General features: G+C 42.7%; 1 protein-coding gene across 1 annotated transcript in view; it reads left to right on the forward strand.

The window, feature by feature from the left end:
• Positions 1-16,410, forward strand: part of PPP1R21 (protein phosphatase 1 regulatory subunit 21) — a 53,232-nt gene that overhangs the window by 9,922 nt on the left and 26,900 nt on the right. The window contains exons 7-15 of the mRNA XM_049784345.1: positions 985-1,079; positions 3,746-3,798; positions 5,888-6,037; positions 8,430-8,531; positions 8,616-8,704; positions 11,429-11,565; positions 13,791-13,883; positions 14,793-14,920; positions 15,438-15,590. Coding sequence (XP_049640302.1) covers positions 985-1,079; positions 3,746-3,798; positions 5,888-6,037; positions 8,430-8,531; positions 8,616-8,704; positions 11,429-11,565; positions 13,791-13,883; positions 14,793-14,920; positions 15,438-15,590 — 1,000 coding nt within the window. The remainder of the gene's footprint in view (positions 1-984; positions 1,080-3,745; positions 3,799-5,887; positions 6,038-8,429; positions 8,532-8,615; positions 8,705-11,428; positions 11,566-13,790; positions 13,884-14,792; positions 14,921-15,437; positions 15,591-16,410) is intronic.

The raw sequence follows: 16,410 nt of genomic DNA on the forward strand, positions 1-16,410 counted from the left end.
AGACTTTGCCTTCTTGTACAAACATTTATATGTTGTAAAGAAAAACTCGATGGTTTAGAAATGGGCTTGAATTTACTTTGCATTCCAAGAAGTAAAGTTAAGATTTTATAAGATATGTGGATTACAATAAATTCTTTTTGATGTCCACATGACATAAGAGACCTCTTGAGGGTTTTAGAGACAAGGTTTTGGTATTTTTGATTGTTTTATGTTACTTTTTAAAAATTTATTATTGGGGCCGGAGAGATACATGGAGATAAGGCGTTTGCCTTTTTTTTTTTTTTTTTTTGGTTTTTGGGCCACACCCAGCGATGCTCAGGGGTTACTCCTGGCTGTCTGTTCAGAAATAGCTCCTGGCAGGCACGGGGGACCATATGGGACACCGGGATTCAAACCAACCACCTTTGGTCCTGGACCGGTGTTTCTCTCCGGGCCCAAGGCGTTTGCCTTTTATGCAGAAGGATGGTGGTTTGAATCCCGGCATCCCATATGGTCCCCTGTGCCTGCCAGGGGCGATTTCTGAGCCTAGAGCCGGGTGTGACCCAAAAACAAAAAACAAAACAAACAAACAAAAAACAATAAAAATTTATTATTATTATTATTTTTTATGTTCCTTTTTAATACTCTTCTTCTCCATATCCCTACCACAGAAGAATTTTCCACATTTGAGACATACATTAAAAATTAAGTCTGGGGTCCGGAGAGATAGCACAGTGGTGTTTGCCTTGCAAGCAGCCGATCCAGGACCTAAGGTGGTTGGTTCGAATCCTGGTGTCCCATATGGTCCCCCGTGCCTGCCAGGAGCTATTTCTGAGCAGACAGCCAGGAGTAACCTCTGAGCACCGCCAGGTGTGGCCCCCAAAAAACAATAAATAAATAAATAAATAAATAAATAAATAAATAAATAAAGTCTGATACCAGCTGTTGAAGTAACAAGCAAAATATGATCATGTGATTTATCTTTGTTTTTTTTTATTCTTTCAGTCAATTACAGTTAAAGAGTCTTCATGAAGATTTATCAGGTAGATTAGAAGAATCCTTATCAGTCATCAATGAAAAAGTACCTTTTAATGATACAAGTAGGTATTATGTTTTATTTCTGCTTTGTGATAGCCAGCTCGTTGGGATAATTTTTGATCTGTTTGACACTAATCTATAGGGCTGCCTGCTCTTTATTCTTCTCATGAGCTCTGACTTACATTTTCATAGGGCAATTTTAAGTGGTCAGATAACTGCTAGAAATCCAGAAATCCAGCCAAAATTTATACTTCATACCAAAATGCCAGGTCTTTGGCATGCCCCAAGGTGAAGACCCTGGCACACAGGTTCCGGCATTGGTGCTGGTAGAAGGGCGGTGATGAGGTGAGGTCTTTGGCCTCTTGGACAGTTCTCAGGGATTAGGAAGCCGAGTTTTGTGAACCTTCCTCTGTACAGTTCATTCTTGGAATGAGCTGGTAGTTTACACAACCAAAAGCAAGAAAAATCACTTTAAAAAAGATATTAGTGGGCCCGGAGAGATAGCACAGCGGCGTTTGCCTTGCAAGCAGCCGATCCAGGACCAAAGGTGGTTGGTTCGAATCCCGGTGTCCCATATGGTCCCCCGTGCCTGCCAGGAGCTATTTCTGAGCAGACAGCCAGGAGTAACCCCTGAGCACCGCCGGGCGTGGCCCCCCCCCCCCCCAAAAAAAAAAAAGAAGATATTATTGAGGCCAGAGAGCTAGTACAGCAGGGAGAGCACTTGCCTTGCACGTGGCCATCAAAGGCTTGATTCCCTGCACCCCATATGATTTCCTTCTTTTTCTATTTTTGATTTTGGGCCACACACAATAGCGTTCAGGGATTGCTCCTGGCAGTTCTGCACTCAGAAATTACTCCTGGCAGGCTCTGTGCAAGCAGATGTCCCACCTACAGTGAGATATAGCAATATCTCTTCCATGGGCCCCGGCCTTGACTGAAAAGGGGTTGAAGAGCCTGAGGATAGTGAAGGCAGCGGGGCTTGGTGGCTTGGGGAAGGGGGAGGAGTCTTCGAGAGAAACAATTTCTTGCTGTGCAGAGATGCCCTAGTCGGGAGCAGAGGCTTGAGGTGATGAAATGGGGCTGATGATGAGAATCAAGGTTTTTTTCAAGTTGAGGGGAGGAGTCAGCCTAGAGATGGAGTTAGCACAAGAACACTTGCCGTGTGTGTCACTGAGGCGGCTGTGACCCTGATTCAAATCCTGGTGCTACATATGGTCTCCTGAGCACTGCCAGGAGCTACTCTGAGCACTGAGCCAGAAGGAGCTCCTGAGCATTGCCAGGTGTGTGTCAGGCCTGGAGCCATAGGAGAGTCATACAAAAGGCGCAAGAGCTGTAAGTCCGGTAACATTTCTCCACCAGTTCAGCAGTGACCATCTAGCTGTAGCAATTTAGTAGGGGCTGCAGCGGCAGATTCTCCTTAACCCCCTCTTCAATTGGAGGCTTTTTATACCCTGGGCCAACTGGTCAGGGCCAGCTGCCATCCTGTGGCCAAGGGTCGGGGTTACTGGTAACTGACATTTTTACCCATAAAGGAACAGTAACACTCTTAAGGCTGATCAGGGGCTTAAGAATATGTTTCCTTAAAAAAAAAAAAAAAGAATATGTTTCCTTATAGTGTGACCCCCCAATATTTTTCTTGGAGGGCCACACCCGGTGACACTCAGGGGTTACGCCTGGTTACGCACTCAGAAATTGTTCCTGGCTTGGGGGACCATATGGGACACTGGGGCATTGAACCGTAGTCCAGCCTACTTTAGCCCGTGCAAGGAAAATGCTCTACTGCTTGCAACACCACTCTGGCCCCCCCCAATAATTTTATTTTTTGGGTTTTTGGGCCACACCTGGTGATGCTCAGGGGTTACTCCTGGCTATGCACTCAGAAATCGCCCCTGTCTTGGAGGACCATATGGGACGCTGTGGTCCATCCTAGGCTAGTGTGCGCAAGGCTAAGAGACAAGCTACAGTTAATTCTTTTGGTGGGTATGATGGGATAATATCCAATCACTAAGGTGAAGGGGGATGGACTGGAGCCTTAGGATGAGAAGCGGCTGTTCCAGGAGCCTGAGGGAAGCAAGCAGTTGAGCCTTTGTCCTGAGACTGGACAGTATGGAGGTGGGGTATAAGGACCCCTGGTCCCAGCTCTTGACCTGATGCGACCAGGCAAAGTCAGCCTATCCTGGGGGACAGTGGGAGAGGAGGGTTTTGGGCCTGACAGTGAGGAAGATCCAGAGGAGATGGAGGAAATGGATTCAGAGTGCAGTGGGGTCAGGGCCTGGCAGCTCCCCTGAAATTAGGCAGAGTATGTCCTCCAGGACCCTGAAATGGGCTCACCTTAGGCAAGAGCATTGCCGGGGAGTAAGGGGGAACAGGTGATTCTCAGAGAGGGCTGAGAGAGACAGAGACAGACATAGAGCCACAGAGATAGAGAGACAAAGACACACAGACAGACACACACATATGAATTGATGCAGCGAACGTCTCTAAATGTTTCTTTAAAAGATAGAGAAGATTAGTTTATCACAAAATTGAATTAAAATAGAAGTAGAAATAAAGACTTTTTCCGAGAAGCCACAGGCATCTTTATCTTTCTCAGCTCTAATCAACTCTCACAAGATTTCAAAGTTTGAAATCTTGCATCATATGATCATGTGTTACTTCGTGGTTGACACTATTTGTCTATCAGTGGCGAGCAAGGGGTTGAACAAAAATTCATTTTTGTTTCTTGTAGAATATAGTCAATATAATGCCCTGAATGTGCCACCGCATGACAGGAGACATCAGGTAAGGTCAAGATGTTTCTTCCCTGCCCTGTGCTCATCACTCCTCCAGAAACTAGGACAAGTTGTTGGGGCCTCTGTTCCTTGTGTTGGTCATTTTACATACATTTGTCTCAAGCAGCTGTGTAAAACAACTGCAGAACATTGTACCGTTGCCCATCTGTAGGTCTGAGAAGGTTAAAAACCACCACTTTTTTTTTTTTTATCAATACTCTTTTATTTTGCTCTTGGTTTCCATGTTTTTAATTTCTGCCCTAGTTTTTTTTAATATAATTTTTATTTTGATCATAGTGGCTTACATATTGCTGACAATAATATTTTAGGTACATATTTACATAAAATCAGGGGGGATTCCCATCACCAATTTGTCCTCCCTACACCTCCGTTTTTGTCCTACCTCCCATATCCTCTTCCCTCAACCCCAGGGCTGCTAGAATATGTGGTCCCCTCTGTACCTAGCCTACTATTTAGTAGTCTTGCACCTGTTTGGTCTTGGCGCCTCCCTTATTTCCCCCTCTAACTGGGAGGCAGGACTAGCTAGTTCAAGTTACGTGGTTTTGTTTGAAGAAGAGAAAAGTAATAAACTGGGGTAAAAGTCTAATACGCCGAAAATGGGCAGAATCCTTTTAGAGGCTCTCATCATCGGTTTGAGAGACGAAGGAGAAACAGAAGGTGAAACACTCCACCAGTACAAAAAGAAGTGTCAAATATCCAGTGAGGACTCCAATAATAACGATAAGCACCATAAAAAAACAAACAAACCGCCATGGTCTTGAGATAAGAAACATGGCATAGCATATAAAGAAAGAAAAGAAAAGAAGAGAAAAAAAATAAGTATAAATGGGGACAACAACTTCAATAACCACACCAAAACAAAGAAATAGATAGAAACAAAAATAGATAGGTATATAAAAATAATAATAATAATAAATTAAGATAAAAAAATAATATATAAAAAATAAATAATGTTTTGTGCTTTTTGCTTTTTTTTTTCCCTCCTGCCCTGGCACAGTAAATATTGGGGTCCTTCGAAAAGGAATTCACTTGGCCTAAGAGATATGGGGTTTCTCCGTCCTTGGAGTATATTGTCATGGGATTAACTATAGACTCTGTTCAGGATCATTTACTCTCCCGGTGGTGCTTTTGTGGTGTTTGGAAGACTTCTGCTCCGTCCTGGGTGATACAATCAGACCTCTGTATCTAGAGATCTCAGTATCTGCACAGGTCCAGGGGTGGGACTTTTGATGAAGTCAGTCTTGTGGTTCTAGAAGTTCTGTTCCCTCAGTGTCATTTTAATCCATCTTCTGTGGTTGGTGGTCTTGGTCTTTGCACTGAACCTAGGATGACACCTAGGATAGTGTCTTTCTTTGTGTTTCCAGAAGCCCCATTCCATTACAATTGTCTCTACCAGAAAAACCGCCACTTTTATGTCACTTGCTAAAGCAAGTCTCTAAGTCTTTGAGATCTTTCTGTTCTTTTTTTGTTTTTGTTTTGGGGCCATACCTGGTGGTGCTCAGGGGTTACTCATAGCTGCTCAGAAATCACTCTTGGCAGGCTTGATGGACCATATGGGATGCTGAGGATTGAACCTGGGTCAGCCGCATGCAAGGCATATGCCCTCCCTGCTGTGCTATTGCTCTGGCTCTGGTTCTTTCTTGTCTGACAGTAGTAGATGTGAATTATGGGGTGCCTATTTTCAGATTGAAGGCCTTGGGCTGTAATGCTCTTCATTTGGTAGAACAGATATATTTGCCAAAATTGGTGCCTTTGTCATTTATTTTCTTTTTTAGCCTTTACATATATTTTTATTATTGGAAGGCCATATATTGCTTTCATTTATGATATATCAAATAACTACATTTATTGTGAAAATACTGTACTTTCTAGTACCAAAAATAAAGTCATTTATTTAGATGGAAACATAAAATTCAATAGGGAGCAGGTGGTTTTTAAGGGAAGGAATATTTCTATGAGAATTCAAATGCTTTTTTTTTTTTTTTTTACCAAAAGTAGACTTTCTAATATAACTTGGTTAAAAAAAATAATTTGATGGTTGACTTTAACCTTGAACTTCCACACTCTTCATTTAAAAGCTGAAAATGAGGGAGATTACTGGACAAGCCCTGACCTTTGTCCAAGATCTCGTGAGGGGCCTTCTGAATTTTCACACCTACACGGAGCAGCGGATCCAGATTTTTCCTGTGGACTCTGCCCTTGATTCTATTTCTCCACTGAATCAGAAGGTAACTTGAATCCTAACCCTTAGTGTCTTCAGCAGTATGGAGGCATGTTAATTCTTTTCAGACGTGTGTGTGTGTGTGTGTGTGTGTGTGTGTGTGTGTGTGTGTGTGTGTCTGTATGTCTGTAAGTAACAGTGAAATATTGGAAACCTTGGACTGAAACTAAACATAAACTGGAACCTTAACATAAAATAGGGCAAACTTTTTTTTGTTTTTTTGTTTGTTGTTGTTGTTGTTGTTTTTGGGTCACACCCGGCAGCGCTCAGGGGTTACTCCTGGCTCTATGCTCAGAATTGCTCCTGGCAGGCTCAGGGGACCATATGGGATGGAGGGATTTGAACCACCTACCTTCTGCATGCAAGGCAAATGCCTTACCTCCATGCTATCTCTCCGGCCCAAACTTTAATAGTCATTTATTCAAAAATTTTTTAGGCAGTATGATTTTTTGTTTTTGTTTTTGTTTTTGGGCCACACCCGGCGGTGCTCAGGGTTACTCCTGGCTGTCTGCTCAGAAGTAGCTCCTGGCAGGCACAGGGAGACCATATGGGACATCGGGATTCGAACCAACCACCTTTGGTCCTGGATCGGCTGCTTGCAAGGCAAACGCCGCTGTGCTATCTCTCCAGGCCCAGGCAGTATGATTTTTATAAAGTTGTTCATAATAGGGTCTGGAGTGATAAATAATGGAAGGGTGTTTGCTTTGCACCTGGGGTTTGAGCCCTGGCATCTTACAGGATCCCCCAAGCCTGCCAGGAGTGACTTTCTTTTTTTTTTCTTTTTTCTTTTTTTTTTTTTTTGGTATGGTCTACATCCAGTGGTGCTCAGGGATTACTCCTGGCTCTGCACTCTGGAGTCATGTTTGGCAGTGCTTGGGGGACCATATGGGATGCCATGGATTGAACCTAGGTCAGCCATGTGCAAGGCAAATGCCCTCCCCTCTGTGCTATTGCTATAGCCCTGGGAGTGATTACTGAGTATGGATCGAGGATTGACCCCTAAGCACTGCTGGGTGTGGTCCCAACCCTCCCCCTACAAAGCTATTCATAATATATATATAAAATGTTCCTGCTGTGACCCATCCCACCTTTGTCATTGTCCCCCCACTAGTGTCCCTAGGTAGCCCCAGCCCAGGATGTAGGTGGAAAGAGAAAAATTTTGGAGCTAAACTAGCTGCATTTCTGGTCCAGGATCTAGCAGATTATGTCCAATTCAAGTATGTTAGGCTTAACATGTATGTGAAATTTCTTTTTGAATGATTCATTAATTTTTTATACTTTTACTTAGCTCTTTGGCCTGTGATGGTAATTCATAAAAAACAATCATTTTTTTGTCTAAATTTTAGTAGTATTTTTTTTTCTTTGTCTGCTCTTAAAACTGACTAGGCACATTGGAACGAGACACTAGGAATCATAGCACATTGAGGAGGATGTTTACCTTGTACCTGACAGACCTGTGTTCTATCCCTGGCATCCCATAAGGTCTCATGGGCCTGCCAGGAGTGATTTTTTTTTTTTTTTGGTTTTTGGGTCACACCCGGCAGCATTCAGGGGTTACTCCTGGCTCTACGCTCAGAAATCACTCCTGGCAGGCTTGGGGAGCATATGGGATGCCGGGATTCAAACCACCATCCTTCTGCATACAAGGCAAACGCCTTACCTCCATGCTATCTCTCTGGTCCCAGAAATGATTTCTAAGCTCAGAACAAGAAGTTTTGAGCACTGCCACTGGGTATGACCTAAAATCAAAAAGAAAAAAGGAAATGATTATTTTGTTTTTATATTGTCTAAATGCTTGTTAGTATTTCTTTTTCTGTATCTGTTCTTAAAACTGCTTAGTCCTTTGTAAATAAATGCTGAAGTACCAGTGACAGTTGTAAATTTAAAGGGATGTTGTGTTGATTGAAGCGCTCTGTGATTTACAGTATGAATGAGCATCTCCCCACACATAATTCCTGCTTCCTGGCCCTCACCACATCCCCTTCTCTCTCCCTCGGGACACAGCACCTGCCCTTTCAGCCCTCTGTCCACCCAATTTGATTCTGTTGTGTTGCCTTTGGTCATTGTGTGTGTTTGTGTGTGTGTGTGTGTTCATGGTTTGGGGGTGGAGGCACACCCTGCTGTGTTCAGGGCTTACTCCTGGCTCTGTGCTCTGGGACCACTCTTGGTAGGACTTGGAGGACTATCTGGTGGTAGAGGTGGTGAGGTGTCGGACCCTGACTGGCTGCATGTAAGACAAGCACCTGTCTGCAGTCTCCCCATACTTATTTTTGTTGTAATCTCTCTCTCTCTTCTCCCTCCCCCCCTTTTCTCTCCTCTCTTTCTTCTCTCTCTCATATATATATTTCCCCTGTACTATGGATTTAACTCACACTTGTCCTTGTCCCCCTTCTGTTTAGTTCTCACAGCACCTCCATGAAAACGCATCTTATGTCCGCCCTCTTGAGGAAGGAATGCTTCACTTATTTGAAAGTATAACCGAAGAGACTGTGACTGTCCTGGTAATTTTCTTCTTTCATTTCTAGAAGTGGGAGCTTCTTTTCCTCGGGTGACTCTGCTAACCTGGACATTGTTTGTCTTTGCAGGAGACAACTGTGAAATTGAAAACTTTTTCGGAGCACCTAACCTCTTATATCTGTTTTCTTAGAAAGATTCTTCCCTATCAGTTAAAAAGGTATTTGTTTCCTTGAAGTTTGGGCCTGTTCTGGAATAAGTAAGTTAATAAAGTTGTGTGACCTTTCTGCACTGTAAGGAGTTTAGACTTTCATGGAGAAGGAAACCATAACTTGGGCAGCTTAAGCTTATGCTTAAGTGAATTATGAATTCACTTATGAATTATAGTCTGTCAGCTGGGTTTTTTAGTACTTCTGTACAGTGTTCACTACTATAACCGAATTGTGTTATAAAAGCCAGAATTTCGAACAATTATCAATGATACATTTCTTGAAAGAATATTTCTCTTTGGGTACTCATTACATTCATGCTATATATGTTGGTTTGGGGGCCACACCCAGCGATGCTCATGGGTCATGCCCGGCCCTGCAATCAGGAGTCATTCCTGGCAGGCTCGATGGACCATATGGCTGGGATGCTGGTAATTGAATCTAGGTTGGCTGTGCAAGGCAAATATGATCCTGGCTCTGCTATAAATATATATATATATTTTTTTTTTTGGGGGGGGGGGCCACACCCGGCATTGCTCAGGGGTTACTCCTGGCTGTCTGCTCAGAAATAGCTCCTGGCAGGCACGGGGGACCACCTTTGGTACTGGATCGGCTGCTTGCAGGGCAAACACCTCTGTGCTATCTCTCCGGGCCCTGCTATAAATATGTTAACAAAGCTTATAATAAATAGCTTTTGCATTTGGATATATCACTATTAGAATATACCATTCTGTAATTTTTGTTTTTATTGTTGGTGACATTTAAGATATAAACTAAAAACCTTTATAGAATCTGTCATTTGGTTACCTTTAAATATCTTTGAAAAGGAAAGAAAATAATTCATAAATCTGGAAATTTGATGGACTGCTTTTATGTTTTTTAATACTTGTTAAAACTACTAAGACTTAATTTATCTGTTTATTTTCCTCCTAAGATTTAGCTTAAAAAATAAAGTGAAAACATAAGGGGAATATGAACATATTTCTTTATACATATAATATGCAAATAAGGTTTAGAAAATATGTACTTGAAAACATTGTAGATATTAAAAATACATAAGTGATTTTAGTTCATAAATTCTTCTAAAACTAAATTAGTAGCTCTTAACTCTTAAAAATAGAAATGTCAAAAAATATATAAATGTCATTATTAAAAATTTAAATAATTATCTCTTGATTCTAACCGGGTATTTCAGTAGCAAAATTCTGTTATTTGTATATGTGAGCAAAATTAGGAGTCAGGAAATTATTGCATAAACTAATAAATGAGCTATAATTTTATTCATATCACTATGTTATGATTCAATACAATAAAAGCTTTTAAAATTGACTTCAGAAGTTTAGCATTGAATTCAATATAATTTAATGATATGGCTAATAATTAAGTAGAATCTAAGAACCAGTGCAAAAATGGTGTTTACTGCTCAAAACAGTTACTTTTTAAAATAATTTTCACCATTATATTTTTAAACACAGACCTTCTTCCCCTCAGCTTTTGACTACTGTGTTTTTTTCTTTACTTTACTCTTTTTTTTTTTTTTTTTGACCATTGGTTTAAGTAGCACTATCATCGATATAGAGACACGATCTTTAGTAGTAATTAGCTTTGCCTTGAATGAAGCTGTTAAAAAGAGTAGATCAAGGATGTGGTTAGCATTGCTGGGCTAAAAAGTTTCCTAGCTTTGTTTCAAAAGCATTTTACTTGATCGCAGCACATTTTTCATAAACGTTATTAAACATACATCTGATTTTGTTGTTTTTTGTTTGTTTGGGTGCCATATCTGGTAACACTCAGGGGTTGTTACTCTTGGCTCTGAGCTCAGAAGTTACTCATGTCAGGCTTGGGGGACCATCTGGATGCCAGAGATAGAACCCAGGTCAGACACGTTCAAGGCAGATGCCTTACCTGCTGTGTTGAAATCACTCCGGCCCAGAATACATCTGTTTTCAAAAATTCTTATAATTAAGCCTGCTCTAGTAGCCATTAAAGATTAAACTGATAAAATGTACTTCGTGAATATTAGGAATTGACTTTAGGTTTAAGCCTATAGATTTTTTTTTCCTGTCTGTCTGGCTTTTGAAACTCATACACTTGAAGAGGTTTCAAAGAGATTTTCTGTCCTGGAGGGCTGTGGAGACGGTGCAAAGAGCTGTAGCATGTGGGAGAGACTGTACTGTGTTGTCTTATTCTTAGAGTACTGCTTGGAGTACTTCCCTTGGCAGCAAGAAGGATGTTCTCTGCTAAATTTCTAAATAGGAATTTAGGAACGCATGCAGCCAGTTGAATACTTTTCTTCCAACTCATCTTGAAGGGAAATAACATTTTTGTTTGTTTTGTTTTTGGGCTCAGGGATTACACCTGGCTCTGAGCTCAGAAATCACCCCTGGCAGGCTCAGGGGACAATATGGGATACTGGAGATTGAACCCCTGATTGGCTGTGTGCAATGAAAATGCCCTTCCTGCTGTATTACCACTCCAGTCCCTAAGGAGGGAAACATTTTTGACCTGCTTTCAGAAGAAGATATGGACTAACCTGCTTTTACATTTACATTTACTTTATGGTTCCAGTGGCTTTTACAGCAAGCAGGTGTGTTTATCCTACTAATATATATAACAGATGGGATGATAAATGAAAGCAAATTCTTTATTTTTGCAGAGCCTCTTTTTGGTAGTTTCTTCCAGAGAATTTAAAATTTCCAGGATGCTCACTTTAAAAATCTCTGTCCATTCCTTAGTTTAGAAGAAGAATGTGAATCTTCCCTTTGCACATCTGCATTAAGAGCCAGGAATTTAGAGCTGTCTCAGGATATGAGGAAAATGACAGCTGTATTTGAGAAGTTGCAGACATACGTCAGCCTTCTTGTCTTGCCAAGTAAGTGGGTTTGTTGTTCCAGGTTCTTCGTGGGGAAGAAACAGTGCTTGTGTTGGAAAAGGGGAGATGGCTGAGCTTCTGGGGCCGAGGAGAGGCTCTCATCTCAGATCAGAAGAACTTGGCATTTCCATGCTGATGACCTTGCAATAATAAATCAATTAAGAATGATTTACTAATTGATAAATAACAATCAATAAATTATTGATTGTTAATAATTAAGGATAAATGAATCAAATTAAGAATGTATCACTGAGAGCCAGAGAGGTAGCACAGTAGGGAGGGCATTTACCTTGCATGTGGACAACCCAGGTTTGATCCCTGGCATCCCATAGGCTCTCCCGAGCCAGGAGTGATTTCTGAGTGCAGGCCACTGGGTGTGGCCCCCAAATAAAAACATATACAAAAACAGAATGTACTACTGTGTTAGGCATTGAAGACTTGTGTTAAATATTAGCTCCCTTTCATTTTTTTTTTTTGGAACAAAGAGGATCAAAGTAAAAAAAAAAAGGCAAAACAAAAATAAAAAAGGGGGCTGGAGGGGCCAGCGAGGTGGTGCTAGAGGTAAGGTGTCTGCCTTGCAAGTGCTAGCCAAGGAAGGACCTCGGTTCGATCTCCCTGCATCCCATATGGTCCCAAGTCAGGGGCAATTTTTGAGCGCTTAGCCAGGAGTGACCCCTGAGGATCAAACGGGTGTGGCCCGAAAAACCAAAAAAAAAAGGGGGGGCGGGGCTGGAGAGATAGCATGGAGGTAAGGCATTTGCCTTTCATGCAGAAGGTCATCCGTTCGAATCCAGCGTCCCATATGGTCCCCCGTGCCTGCCAGGAGCAATTTCTGAGCATGGAGCCAGGAGTTTCCCCTGAGCACTGCCGGGTGTGACCCAAAAACCACACAAACAAAAAAAAAAGGCAAAACAAAGAGGGGCAAAGTATAAGAATCTGTAACAATAGCCAGTAAGTCCAGTAAGTAGCTCAGGGACACTTTAATATCCTGAGGTTTTTTCAGATAATCGAATGGATTTATTGCCATGTATGTAATATTTTATAAGGATTCCATAACTCCGGCAGGGCTAGAGTGACAGTACAATGGGTAAGGTGCTTGCTTTGCATATGCTGACCTACGTTTGATTCCCTGACACCCCATATGGTATCATATGTCACTTCTTGTGACTTAGGATATGACTTAGTATGATGTTTTCAAGAGTCATCCAAGTTGCAGCATAGATCACGGTTCATCTCTTTTTATTATAGAATAATATTCTGTGGTACAGGGGCTGGAATGTTAGTATGTAGTTGATTTATTTGATGTCCCTCACCTCAAACAATTCTCCGAGCCCCACCAGGAGCCCCACCAGTGAGCCCTGAGCACAGAGCCAGGAGTAAGCCCTGAACACCACCAGGTGTGGCCCAACTCCTGTGCCCGCTTCCCTCCAGTATTTCCTGGTATGACTCTGTGACCTGTGATTTATCTGCCCAAGTGGTGATGGGTATTTGGGTTGTTTTCACCTCGCTGGCTGTCATGAAGAATGTTCTAGATTTTAATGAACAAGTGTTTGAATGGATTCACCTTTCACTCCTTGTACCTAGCAGGAGAAGAGTTGCTTAGTTCTGGTGATTCTCTCTATGTGCTGGGGGACTGTCAGATTGTTTTCTGAGGTGCTCACGACCTTTTCCATCTCCACCAGCATTGCTTGAGGGCCTGATCTCTTACATTTTCATCAGATCCTTGTTTTGTTCCAAGGATACTCCCTACAGTGCTCAGGGCTTATTCCTCACTCTGCTCCTGTTGGTGCTTGGGGGACCATACACAGAGCTGGGGTTCAGCTGTGTGTGGGGGCAGGCAAGCATCTTGTTTTCTTTATTAACTTTCTGGCCTCAACTTCTATTTTTGCATTGCTTTTAGATTTAGCAACCTTTGTGATATCTGACTTTTGAATGTTTTGTTTGTTTTGGGGTCATACCCAGCGGTGCTCAGGAGGCAATCTGTGCTCAGTGGTCATTTCTGGTGGTGCTTAGGGGACCATAGGGGTTACTGGGATCGAGCCTGGATCAACTATGTGCAAGACAAATGCCCTAGCCACTGCGGTATCCCTCAGGCAGCCCCAGGGCTGATATTTTCTGTACTGCACCAGCTGCCTTCTCTTTACTGCCCCGTGCCATAGACGGAGCTGCTGGGGTGGGCGTCTGAGGATGAGTCTCAGATGCTGAAGTCAGGTCTTGGTTCCCAGGCACACAGCCCGATAGACTCCCTCGGACCAACTCTAGTTCTGTGTTAGCGTATGTGGGAGCCACGCTGCAAGGACTTCATGACATCATGAGAGGTAAGGCCTGCCCCAGAGCACGAACATACATGTTTCTGACCCAGGCCTCTTCCCAAGAGCTGGCCTGATGAGATTCAGATAGATGCGGCCAGAGGTCAGAGACCCCAGATGAAGGCTCTCTGCTAAGTGCCAGCTGCCTTTCTCATCTGCTTCATGGCAGATGTGTGGATTCTACCAAGCCAGGCAGGCTGGTCTGAGGCATTTTGTGGAATCCTTGCCCCTTAGGGAAGCTCCACCACAAAGGACCTGAGGAATCCAAGGTTTAACGTCCCAGGAAGAATCACTAACCTAATTCTCCTGAGCACTTTTCTGGCTAAAGTGTCAGTTGAAATTCTTGCTTTGTTCTGCAGTCATTCTCCAGGGTAGTGGTGGGGGCTTTTGTGACAGTTGCTTTGTTTTGGGGGCTTGTAAGCGCAGACTCTGGGGACCTCAACCTTCTCTTGACCTCAGCAGGTGCTTCACTTCCTTAGGTTGAGCGTTTCTGGACAGACCCATAAAGGCCCTTTAAGGATCAAGTGATATCACAGTTTCATGGACTATTTAGTTCTGGCCACATGATTTGCTTATATATGATACAAGATAATTCTTATTTATACTGGCCAACATGGGCTGGGGGTCCTAACTCAGCACTAGAGCAGGATCTACCCTCAAGTAAAGGAGAATCAGTCCTCCAGGATATGAGGGGTGACACACAGTGCAGGCTGAGGTCTTCTCACATAGACTTGGGACCCAATTTAAACCCAGCACAGTCTTGCTATTTAGGGCTCTTTTGGGGGGTTGGATTTATTTCGTAAATTTTTTTTTTAGTTTATAAATTTCTACAAGTAGATTTGAGAAGTTAGTAGGTTAGTTATCTGTATGCAACCTATACACAGAGGATAATGACTTTTTGTTTGATTGCTTTGATAGATATTTCCAAACATTATACTCAAAAGGCATCCATAGAGCATGAACTCCCAACAGCAACGCAAAAACTTGTGACAACCAACGACTGCATCCTGTCTTCCTTGGTGGCACTGACAAATGCTACAGGCAAGGTAACTGTTAACTGTTTTATACCAATGTCCAGTCAGTCCTAAACATGCTTCCCTTTGATAAAACCTGGTCATCACAAAGAAAAGAACAACCAGTGCTGGCGCAGATTCAGGGAGAAAGGGACTCTCACTCTCATTCATTGCTGGTGGGAATATAGGCTAATTCAGCCTTTTCAGAAAACAATATGGATCTTCCTCAGAAAACTAGAAATTGAGCTTCCATATGATCCAGCAATACCACTCCTAGGGATACATGATGAGAAAAGTTCTCTGCATTCCTGTATTCATTGTAGTACTATATATAATAGCCAGAATCTGGAAACAACCTAAGTGCCAGAGAATAGATGAGTGGCTAGGAAACTGTGGTACATCTATACAATGGAATACTATGTAGCTGTTAGGAAAAATGAAGTCATGAAATGTGCTTATACATGGCTGGATAACTTCGCCCCACAATCTAGTGGATCATCCAGTTGTGTTGTTGAAAAATAGTCTTTTGTCTTCTTGTCACTCGGTTTAGATGGCGTCTTTCTTCTCCAACAACGTGCATCACTTCTCGATGTCACTGAGCTATGGGCCCCGAAAAGCAAGCGGCTTCATGAGTCCTCTGGCAGCTGAGAGCATGCTCCAGTACAAGATGAAGGCTGCCACCTACATGAGAGCCTTGAGAAAGGTTTGTGGGGTGGCGTGAGCATCTGATGCAGGAAACACCAGGGATACCTGCAGAGTGCCGAGTTTTCCCACAGTTCACATCATGCAGGTTTGCTAAGTTTGGAGGAGTCTGGGGGCTGGAGGAGGTGGCAAAGGCACAGACTGCCCTAGTAAATGAGGCATGCTCCAGGGTTTAGTATTTGACAGCCAATAAGGGCCCAACTTGAGAAGGTCTTTAAAATTGTCAAAACAGAAGGAAATAGAGATCTAGTTCAAACTTTTGTTCCAAGTATGTTAAAAATACATAGTCAGGGGCTGGAGCAATAGCACAGCAGGAGGGGCATTTGCCTTGCACATGGGTTTGATTCCTAACATCTATGTGGTCCTTTGGCCTGCCAGGAGTGATTCCTGAGAGCAGAGCCAGGAGTAACCCCTGAGCACCTCTGGATGTGATGCAAAAACAAAACAAACAATACATCGTCAGACTGGAGAGAAAGCACAGTGTGCTGAGCATGTCTGACTTAGTCAGTCCCCAGCACCACCCTGCTAAGCACTGCCCCGAGTAATCCTGAGCACTGCTGGACATGGCTGAAAAGCTAAAACACACAAACAAGAAAGATTACATTATGGTCACTGAAAAGATTCCATCATGTTAGAGGATAGCAAGGCATATGGAGAAGAAAATCATGAAGACTTAACTCTATAAGAAGCATATATTTTGTTTTGTTTTGGGCACCACATCCAGTGGTGCTCAGGGGTTACTCCTGCTTCTGCATTCAGGAATTACTTCTGGTAGTGCTTGGGGGACTATATGGGATGTCAGGATATAACACCAGCTTGGT

Source organism: Suncus etruscus, chromosome 12 (genome assembly GCF_024139225.1).
Source record: "Suncus etruscus isolate mSunEtr1 chromosome 12, mSunEtr1.pri.cur, whole genome shotgun sequence".
Classification (NCBI taxonomy): domain Eukaryota; kingdom Metazoa; phylum Chordata; class Mammalia; order Eulipotyphla; family Soricidae; genus Suncus; species Suncus etruscus.